The sequence below is a fragment of the Protomyctophum parallelum genome (assembly GCF_964188405.1).
Source record: "Protomyctophum parallelum genome assembly, chromosome: 3".
Classification (NCBI taxonomy): Eukaryota; Metazoa; Chordata; class Actinopteri; order Myctophiformes; family Myctophidae; genus Protomyctophum; species Protomyctophum parallelum.
Genome location: NC_139698.1, coordinates 27,754,660 through 27,766,158, shown reverse-complemented (window position 1 = coordinate 27,766,158; position 11,499 = coordinate 27,754,660). Strand labels below are relative to the sequence as shown.

General features: G+C 45.0%; 1 protein-coding gene across 1 annotated transcript; it reads right to left on the bottom strand.

Moving 5' to 3' along the window:
* Nucleotides 1–1,263: 1,263 nt before the first annotated feature.
* On the bottom strand, nt 1,264–10,534 carry pigv (phosphatidylinositol glycan anchor biosynthesis, class V). The gene is made up of 5 exons (XM_083760920.1): nt 10,111–10,534; nt 6,392–6,680; nt 5,618–5,825; nt 3,788–4,460; nt 1,264–3,258 (listed from the first exon to the last, which is right to left on the bottom strand). The coding sequence occupies exons 1-5, from the start codon at nt 10,177–10,179 to the stop codon at nt 3,001–3,003; spliced, it is 1,497 nt and encodes a 498-aa protein (XP_083617046.1). The 5' UTR covers nt 10,180–10,534; the 3' UTR covers nt 1,264–3,000.
* Between the last annotated feature and the right edge of the window lie 965 nt (nt 10,535–11,499).

Here is an 11,499-nt window from a genome sequence, read left to right as displayed (position 1 = left end):
TCTAGGCCACCTATGTTGACTAGGCAATATGAGGGGGGGGGGGGGGGGATTGCCTTAGTCATGTCCATCTAATCTGTGGCAGAGAATCTACCTTCTGCTCTTCTAAATGGAAGACGCTTTACATAGATTGTGCATTACATTCACCCTTTCACACACCAATGGTGGCGGAAAAAATGCAAGGCACCAACCTGCTCATCGGCAGCAAAGTGGTGCAGTGTCTTCATACTTAGACAAGGACACTTCGACACTCTGGGGCAGCCCGGGATCGAACTGGGAACCTTCCAGTTTCCAATATGGCCACTCTACCCCTGACCCACTGCCGCCACTGCTGATTCAACCTGCCTATATGTCCTCAGCTCAGCCTATCAGAATGCTTGTTTAGCTCTGTAGTCTGGACCATTACCATTATCTCATGAAGCCCTTTACATCCATTATTTAATTTCATGTTCTCCCCCACACCATGGCCATATCCACCCTCCCAACATAACAGTGATCCCCAGGTTAATTCTCAGGATGGTGGTCCCTGGTTCGTAAACATCTGAAAATCCCATGCTCTATACAGCAACGATTGCTATCAGTATATACAGCTATTTTATTTAACACTTATTTTAACGTACACAATATCACTTATTGAACATTTAAAAGGAGAATGTAGTTGTTAAGACCTGTGATATAGCAACAGCATTCCCATAGCCTGTTTTTTATTTTGTATTAACCATGCAGTGCCATCTTGAATACAAAGGATTCATCAGAATATTGCAAGAATTCAAGTGTTCTTAAAAAGTCGTTATTGCAAACATAGTTCTTCTTCCCAGCACTCATACACACTCTTTACTCAGTTTGGCTAAAATATGCAAATTGACTATATATACTTTTTTACTACTGCATTCAATACATCTCCATTTGTATATAAAATGCAATAAAACTTAATGTCAGAGTAGCATTTACATTACTGTCTTTGTATAATGAAAGTAGGACTGGGTGATAGATGATCTTTTTCCTGTTTCATATTCTATAAAACAATTTGACCGTATTCAGTTTTGACATTGCACATTTCACCATAAACATTCTTTTCAAAGTCTTAATTTTTTTTACCCATTAAGACCTGAAGCAGACTCTAAAAATGTCTTCTACTGTATATCCCAACAGTTTTCTGAAAAACGTACAGTATATTGCTATATGCCATCTCTTTTTCATGTCAAGGATCCCAAAATTATGTATTTGGCCACCGACCCCCATATTCTGTTACAGGGACCCCCAGAAGCGAAGATTTGAGTAAAAAGTGTGTGGGGTCGGGGTCCTTGTTTTAGAAAAGCATTTGTAGACTCGGCCTCAGGTCTTACTGGGTTGAAAACACATCTCTAGTTCTCTACACCTATCTCCAGTCAGAATAACTTGAATGCTACAGAGAGCCTGTAACTGCGCCTCGCAAAAAGGTGCGACAAGAAGCCAAAATCCCAAATCTTGCTTAATTTGAAATTCCCAGCAGTGCACACAATCCAGAAAAAAAAAGAAAAAAAAGTCTTACCTGACAAAGACCTGAGAGTCGACACGCGTTGGTCTTTTCGTTTGCCTTGGTTAAAGAAATACATATTTAATATATTCACCTGAAGACTAGTGGGCCCCATCTTGTGCACCGCCTTGCCTCGTATGACTGAACCTTCTGGGCATTATTTGATATTTTTAAAAACACTTTAAAATAGTTAAAATAGCTGATCTATAACACACTGTGAGCTTGTAGATCGTCTATTTGAACTATTTTAAAATGTTTTTCAAAATATAGGAAAATAATAATAATAATCCTAAAAAGTTTTGCAGAAGGGTAAGGCGCATAAGATACAGCCCAGAGTGCCTTAAGGCCAGTACATGCTCCTTTTCTCAGAACTCGTGCATCCTCAGATTTCCTGACTCTCCAGTAGAAGCATGTACAGTATGTATTGGCCTTTAGATGTTTTTCCTGCACCACTGGGGGGGGGGGGGGGGTACAAAATCATGTAATAAAATCAAGCACGATTTCTATATAGTTTAATATACCTTTCACTAAAGAACACCTATTGAATTTTCATTTCAGCTAATCAGCAAGCAAGACAGGCTTAGACTAATTTGATTTACAGTAGACTTATTTGTGCGACTGCAAAGGCGAAATGGAAGTGGGGAGGAGGCAGTACATCCTTTTATTTCCTGCTGATTTTCAGTGTTTCCCATGTACAGACTGTTAGGCTAAGAGAACTGTGCGAGTCAAGTTCAACAGTCTGTCTCTCAAGACACTAGATCCGTACTAGCCTGGAACGCATACCGTTTTTCGGGAGTGGATAACTTACTTCATGTAGTAGTCAGTGGTTTGTAGTCATCAGACCGGAACCACCAAACCGGAATCAGAATTGCCCCAAATAATTCCCTGCGATCAAGGGCATCATCATTTTAGGGCCAAGTTTCTTGGAATAGTTTGTTTTGTATATCCATATTTTATTAGAACTTGTAGCGACTAGCGAGACTAAAAGCAAACAGGGAGGACCAAAACAAAGCGACACCGAAAAAAACGGAACCACCTTACCAGAGTTTCTTTTTTGTCTGACTTTCCGTGAGGTTAATCTGTGCCAGTGCGCCTCAAATGAGTGAGTTTCTCAACCAGCTAATCTGGACCAAATAATGGGTTGCAAGAGGTCCAATCAATGTTCCAAACAATCGATGTTTGAGACTGCCATGAAAATGTTTAAAAGTCTAACTCATCCCTAGTATGAAGTATGAACCTGGTTGAGAACAAAAGCCTTACCCATGCAGTCCTACATGAAACGTATTGCATCCAGTGCACAGAGGGATCATATCAAGTTATAGGTCCATTTCACCAATTTTCAACCCATCTCCATAGGCAGGTTTCGGAAACTAACCAATGAGATGCAGAGTGACTACACAGATCATTATGTGATCTTATAATAATGAGCAATAGACGAGAGGGAGGACCCATGAAGATACGGTTGAAAACGGGCAAAGTGTTCCTTTTTAAGTCCAAGGCAAGAAATTGCAGTGCAGCGCCAGCCCCAGCAGCCAGTAGGAGATGAAGTATCCCAGGATGCACTGCGTGGTCAGGGAGCACTGTCTCCAGTGTGGTAGCAGTTCAGTGATGGGGTTGATGAAGGCCGTGTGCTTCCATCCGTTCCTGGGAGTCCGCCTGTGGAGGAGCGGCTCGTTGAGCAGCAGCAGGTGGGCACTGATCCAGAAGGGGACGGGAGACGAGGACGCCATGAATCTGGTTAGAACCTAGGGGTTCAAAAAAGTTATATTTATCGGGTAAAACGTACTTAAGTTACTTAACTTGATCATACTACAGCGTCACACAAAAGCATCAAAAGACAACAAACATTAAATGCCATTGACAATGACACGTCATGTGTGTGAGCAAATCGGCTAATCACAGTGTGATGAACAATGATAAAAGCGCCCCTCACTTCAAGTGTGTGATTTCTTTTTTCAATTTGAATCCTGAAAAGTAACAGTTTTGGAGTTTTGGTTCAATATTTTGAGAGTCTGTTCCATAACAGGTCTACTCTCCTCGTCTCTTAAATATCTTCAATAAGCATAAAATACATTTTCAGGTGGTTGTCAATTTTAGCCAATCACGAGAGTACCTATTCATCAAGTAATTTATCCATGATCCATCCATATCCACAGCGTTGTGCTGCAAAGTATAAAACAATACTGAAGTGCTTAATGGGTTAATCAAAAGAAACAGTAATCTATAGAATAATCGGCAAGTAAATAATTGATAGTTGCAAACCCCGTTTCCTACCTGCACGTGCATACACAACGTTCCAAACCCCAGCAGGGCCGTGGAATGCACGACGTACACAAACACCCGTGGGTTGAAGAACCCCGGCGTGGGCTTGTCCAGCCGCCGTTTGGCGCCCGTCTCCCAAAGGCCCAGTCTCAGGCACATGTCCGGGTTGGCCTGGTAGTACCCATAGGCCGCCGCGATGCCCAGGCTGGCCATGGGCAGCGCCAGCAGGAAGTTGGGTATCTGCCTCAGCTGGAAGTAGCGCAGGAAGCCCACGTCCCAGTAGACGTCCTGAATGTGGGAGTAGAGCAGCGGGAGGGGTCTCATGCACCACAGGGGTGGGGGTCCGTTCTGGTCGGGGAGGCGGTAGCCCTTCCTTCCGGCCAGCGACAGGAGAGCGGGCGGAACGCTCTCCAGGGAGAGGGACGGCATGCAGAACGTCTTGTAGCCGTAGTACTGGAAGGCGCAGAAGGGCAGGGCGATGACCACCGTTCCCAGGAGAGAGGTGAACAGGAGGCGAACGACGGTCCAGACGTAACAGAAGATCTTGCCGCCGTAGCCCTTCCCGGACGCGCGGCACGCGCTGATCCGCGACATGGCGTGCAGCGACGGCAGGTACAACAGGAAGCCGATGTTCACCAGACCGTTGGATCGTGCCGCGGTGGCGATGCCAAGGGCTAGGCAGGCTCTGAAAGTTAGGGTGCAAGAGTTAATGCAACTCATTGATTTAATAGATTATTTAATAAAAAAAAGGTTATGGATAATTTAATCAAATTAATTATCAATACATATTTTGGCCATATCATAAATCTTAAATGTAAAAACAAACAACAACAAAAAGTCAAACAAGTTCTCATCTACAAGCTCATAAACACACTCATGACGAGTTGTGAGCTAGTAGATTGCTTTATAAAATAACACTTAAATGGCACCCTGGGCAAGACCTACGCTGAAAAGACTATCAGCGGAAGTTGCAGGATTTTAGCAGAAGTATTGCCCAAGGAAATGACGTTGATGCTTTACAAATCAGTTTACATTCTCCGCGAATGAAAGTGTTGTGATTGGTCGGGAAAATATCATATCCGGGGGAAATACATTTGACAGATGTTCCGGAGGATACATCTGCCGATACGATAGCTTCTCTGCCTTACGTTGTGACCAGACTTTTCTTTTCGCAGATAAGTAAGCCTGGGACCGAGGCTACTTAAATGGTTGATTGATTTTGTTGCTATATAACTTTGCTCTTGGGCAGAAACCTTGTATCTCCATATTTTAACTTTTTGTGTTTTGTCGTAAATTAATGTCTTACTACAGCTTCACACACGCATCCAAAGTAGCAGATCTGCAAGCTCTACAAGGTTTCAAGCTTGTAGATCTGCCATGTCTTTGGAAATATGAGGTTTCCACCCGACAGAGACGATATAAGAAATGTGGGGATAGCGTAGCTGCAGCAGAGCTATAGCTCTAATGCCTTCATTAGAGCTATGGAACTGTTCCTTTTCCCACGCTCGCATAAATGCAGACCAGCCTCTCGTCTGTAGTGTAAATATAAAAAACGTTTACAGACGCTACAGAGGGGAGGCTGGTCTACATTTCATGTAGACCAGCCTCTTTGCATCGAGAAGCAAAGAGTGGCAGAGCCTTAATGCAACGACAGCAACCTTGCAGTGCTATGGACCAGAGCTAGCTGCAGCCCTATACCTGAAGGTGAAGCCTTTCTCCAGGAGGAACAGGCCTATGGACAGTGCTATGGACCAGAGCTAGCTGCAGCCCTATACCTGAAGGTGAAGCCTTTCTCCAGGAGGAACAGTGCTATGGACCAGAGATAGCTGTAGCCCTATATACCTGAAGGTGAAGCCTTTCTCCAGGAGGAACAGGCCGCCGAAGGTGAGCGCGGCGAACAGGCTCTCGGAGTAGCCGGCCAACATGAAGACGTTGGCGGGCGTGAGGCAGTAGAGCAGGCTGGAGAGCAGAGCCAGCCGTCTGTCCTGCAGAACGGCCCTGCTCAGGGCGTACAGCGCTACCACGCTCAGCAGGAAGAGCGCACTGTTACCTGAGGAGGAGGAATTGTGATTAAAGTCCAATCAGGGGGTCTTCAACAAGGGGTCCGGGACCCCTAGGGCGGTGGGCCAGGGGGTCCTCAGAGTTGCTACAGGCCAGGGGTCTGCCAAATCTTTGTGTGATAGGTTTATTTTATTTTACATTATTAACCACTTGAAACCTAGCTAAACAGTCGCTATACTGAGGGGAACCGAAAGTCACCGATCCACAAGCTCACAACACGCCTGTGTCACAGACGTGTTGTCAGCTTGTAGATCAAAGTGCAGAGCAAAGGGTCAAGTTTACAAATGTCTGAAACACACACATTTAACATGAATCCAATACGTAGTGGGGGTGCCTGCTTCATCTCTCTCTCAGCCGAGGGGTCCTTGGTCTGAAAAATGTTGAAGACCCCTGGTGTAAATGTTGAAGACCCCTGGTCTTAAGTGGTTAAACAGACTGATAATTCCAATTATAGATATTCAGAGCCGCACCCCTGGACTGCCATCACGGCACCCAACTTTGAGAAACCCCGGACCAAAAAAATAAATAAACATTGACCAATGAAACGTCACGTACCCACAGCCACGGCCAGCAGCAGGCGGCCCCGCACCGTCAGCCAGGAGCTCAGGGGCCACAGCAGGGTGTCCGCCAGGCCCCGCAGGATGACGGGGAGCAGCGGGAAGAAGGCGAAGTTGTGCTCGTACAGGTAGCCCCTCTCGGCGATGAAGAGGAAGTGCTCAGCGTCCCAGTGGGCCAGGCCACCCAGCAGCCCGTCCACCGTGGAGTCCAGGTAGCGCGGCTCCTCTGTGCGCGGAGGGCTGAACGCGTCCGCCTCGTGGTCGGGGATGGCGGCGTTGAAGACGGCCTGAGAATAAATCACACTGGTGTGAAGTTGAGGGGCGCTCTTTCTTATCGTCATACGTCACGTTCCATGCTCGGCCAATCAAATCATCGACACAAATGTCATTCCGGCCAGTCGTGTTTGGCGTCTTCACTTTTCTGCCCTCACCTTTTGTCCTCAATATGTACTTTGCTCAGCCAATCAAATCATCGCTATGGGGTGATCAGCCAATCAAATCATCAGTTACTTTTCAGGATTCAATTTAATATGGCAAAAATAGCAGATTGACCTCAAAACCTTCGAGCATGTAGATGTGCTATTTGTATACATTTTGACACACACACATATATATATCCATCAGTCTCATGCAAAAGTAGTGAAAGTCTACAATCTCACCGCAGTAGATATGTTACTGCGTTATCCACGCCTTTGTCACTAACCACCTGGACTACTGCAATTCCCTATTTTCAGGCCTTCCTCAAACCGCAATAAATCGCCTCCAACTGGTCAAACATACTGCAGCTAGGGTTCTTACGAGAACCAAAAAATATGACCATATTACCCCGGTCCTGGCCTCACTCCATTGGCTACCTGTGGCCCTTAGATCAGTATTATTTGTTTTTAAAGCACGGAATGGCCTTGCACCTGCTTATATTTCTGACCTTGTGCCCCCCTATGCGCCTAAACGCAACCTCAGATGGGCAGATCAGCTGCTCCTTAAGGTGACCACCACAGTTAGACTCAGAACAGGTGATTTTGTTATAAGGGCCCCTCACCTGTGGAATCAACTTCCATTGGAAGTTAGACAGGCTACCTCACTGGGCACTTTTAAAACTCTCCTAAAGACTCATTTTTATAGGGTGGCTTTTTGTTAGAGCCTTTGATTGCTTTTGTTTTAAATTGAAATTGGTTGTGATTTGTCTTTTGTTTGTTTTCTTATACTCTTGGTAACCTGATAATACCATAGATAATACCCGTTGTCAACTTGTCATAGCACCCGTTTTAACTATCTGTCTGTGTCCCTTTTGTGCCCATACTGTATTATGGAGATCTCTGTATCTGTCTGTCTGCCTGTGCCTGAAGAGTGCAAACTGAAAAGTGGACTGGTTAAGTAAGTAATCATTTGGCAGGTGTGGGGTTGCCCATGGCAATCAATTGGCTGAGGCAGAGGCTGGAAATTGCACAGGTGAGGGAATTTAGGCTGGTTAGGCCTAAATCCGACCGACTTGATACCGGGCACTGCACTCCCTGCGTGTCAGTAATCATTGCTAGTGTTTGTTCAGTACCAGGAGTCTCCTCTCTCTCCAGCTCTTTAAATTCATGAACAGAAAACACATTTTCAGGTGGGTGACAAAATGTCAGCCAATCAGGAGAGAGTACAGACATGTATCAGCTTCATTTTTATAGTGCTCCTTTTCCAATCAGCTCATTTATTTTTATCATCACTTCCAATTTGACTTATTTAATCTGTATCCTGAGTTCTGAATAAAGATCTGGAGAGAGATGGAGATGCTATTGAACAATCATACTTTGAACTGTGTGTGTGTGTGTGTGTGTGTGTGTGTGTGTGTGTGTGTGTGTGTAGGCTACAATGATCTGTACACTTTTACTATGCCTTAACGCATGGGTGTCAAAGTCAAGGCCCGCGGGCCAAATGTGGCCCGCCATGTCATTTTATGTGGCCCGCCTGCCTCAAGCAAAAAAATATATATATATATTATTTTTTTTATAGCCAAAATATAGGCTAATAAGTAAGGCTGCATGATATATCGAACATGTACCTCCATCAGAGTGGAGAATATAAGTATAAATCAAGTTGAGCAAAGCCACTCTTCTCTGCCCCTCTCTCTAACAGACACAGTTAACGATCGCTTGTTAAGTGCCTGCCAGACAGACAATCAGATGAAATGAAGGCAGGTGTAGAGTAGAGTGTAGACTAGTGAACTGAACATGTTCTCTTTATCAAGTACTTCATACCAGCCCCTTATGAAACTACTTCTCCCCAAATCCAAATGGATTTCATTTTCCGTCCTGAATGGCAGTAACTAGCATACAATGAGAACTGAGAAGATCTCCACAAAGGTTTACTCATCAAAACTGATTATATAACTGTAACCATCAAAGCATGTACTCAACATATAATGGTTATGTGACCATGGCATGTGCATAATATCAAATCTTATACGTTTTATCTGTTATTGATTAATATGGGGGGTGGGTTCAATTAATCGATTATTAATCGGCAGAGCTGTCGACTATTCGATTTGGCTGATGGTCACTTTGTGGCATCCCTACAAGTTACAACAAGTGAGTAAGTGACTATCTCTCTTCCATACTGGTGTGTGGCGTCTCTTGCGTGATAATGATGAAGTGGAACGGTGCCAGTAGCCCGTGCACATTATAGGGACAAAGGTGTGTGTGTGTGTGTGTGTGTGTGTGTGACCCATCTTCTCTTTCTGTCATAGTGACATTGTCCTGCATCAGATCATGTCCAAATCAGGTTCTCCAATCTCCAGTAGCCTCTTCAGTTTTTTGAAGATTTTTTGAGTGGTGCAACCACTGACCACTCCCTTACGGAGCTATGTGTGTGGCTTGCTGGCTGGCTGGGTCTGAGCACTATGTGTGTGGCTTGCTGGCTGGCTGGGTCTGAGCACTATGTGTGTGGCTTGCTGGCTGGCTGGCTGGGTCTGAGCACTATGTGTGTGGCTGGCTGGGTCTGAGCACTATGTGTGTGGCTGGCTGGGTCTGAGCACTATGTGTGTGGCTTGCTGGCTGGCTGGGTCTGAGCACTATGTGTGTGGCTGGCTGGCTGGCTGGGTCTGAGCACTATGTGTGTGGCTGGCTGGCTGGATGGGTCTGAGCACTATGTGTGTAGCTGGCTGGCTGGCTGGGTCTGAGCACTATGTGTGTGGCTTTCTGGCTGGCTGGCTGGGTCTGAGCATACATAGATAGATAGATATTATAGCAGTGACTGACTGAGACATCGAGCGTGCATCCGCAACTGGTTGTGGCCCCCATCAAGTGACCTTTTGACCAATGCGGCCCTCGCCCCAAGTTGAGTTCGACACCCCTGCCTTAACGCAATGGTGGATCTCGGGGGACCTTGAGGGGGTTCCAGGGGGTCCCACCGTCCCAGAACCATAAACTCGTATGTAGGTCTGTACTACAAGGATAGAATACTACTACAATGTGTATGTATATAGGCTATATTATCTAACTTTTTTTTGGGTACTCATTAAAATAAGTTGCGGATTCGGCAGAATAACATAAGTAGGCTACAAACTGGTTGAGAGATGTGATCCATATTTTCAGGTTTCAGGGGAAACTTATAGGCTACTATGTAAGAGTTCTGGTCTGTAGTGCGTACAAACACGGCATGGCTGATAAGAGGGAAATTGACGCTTAAATAGTTGTATATAGCTATAAATAAAATACAACAATCAATCTATCTGACCTGCAACAGCAGGGACAGGCCCCTGGTGACAGTGGCGAACTGCACAACTGTTCTGACATCCATTGTCATTGAGGAGGTGACGCCGGGCGGCAGGAGCAGGAGAACATCAGGCGAACATCAGGAGAACAGCAGGAGAACATCGGGAGACGTACGCCGGTGCCACGGGAGAACATTGTCGTTGCGGGCTAACAATAAACACTGAGCTAGGACATATGCTCCATGTTATTATTGTCCCATCATCATCATCATTGTTGTTATTATTATTATTATTATCTAACACCAGAGGTCCAAACTACTTTTAATCAAAGGAAGGCGGTGTTTGAGTTCATCTAAAATAATTGTACAGAAGTACACGGGAGTGTAAACATTAAATCCATTATTATTTATGGCGAATCTCTCTTATTGATTGTGTGGTTGGTTTCTGTCATCACCTTCTGTTTTTGCTGCAGCGGCACACACACTTGATTTGATTGGTGGACGTTTTACTTCCGGTGTCATTTCGGGGGTAAGTTTCCAAATAAAAGCTCCTCAATGCGGGCAATTTAATCAAGAGTTTCTCTTCCACTTCTATTATTCTCTTAATTTTCATCAGTCTTCAATTTGGCGTCCATATTTTTGGGACTGTCTAGACAGAAATAAAAAATTATTTTCAAAAAACAAAAACATTAGCCTACTCAACTGTGAACACAGAAACAATCATGTACATTCAAATCACATCACTCCAAAATAAAATAAATACAAATAATAGCCTAATAATAATATTTAATAATACATATAGCTGCAAGCAGCGATAAGACCGCGTCAAGCCATGAAAGCAATAGCCTAAAGAAAAATCACACCCGTGTGAACCGAGTGTTGCAACTCCCCTCTCTCCCCCCCTTCCCCCTCTCTCTCTCTCTCTCTCTCTCTCTCTCTCTCTCTCATATTAGCAGGCAACAGTGCAGCAATGTCTCTCTCTCTCTCTGTTTCTGGCAAACAGCGCCCCTACTGGTACTAATAGTCATATACTGGTGCTCATTAACGTACACATAGGTGAACACAGACACACGGACATTGCTGTTCCTTGGAGTGGTTGCACCACTCAAAAAGCTATGTGTAATGCCCAGGATTCGAACGCGGGCCTCCCGCGTGAAAGTCCAACATCTTAGCCACTAGACAAAAGGGATATCGGGAGATATTAGACTTTTGAGGCCATCAGGCAGAGGCGCTGAGCCACTATATGCACAATGTGCCATAGATACACTTGAGAGAATTAACAAATGATTGCTTAAAATAGCTGGTTGGACACTGGAGGTCACTTAACTGTTTTGATACGCTGATTGGTTGTCCATAAACGCTATACTCCCTCAGCCAACCATGCAAGAGCACTGCAGGGTCCAGCTTCCAAAC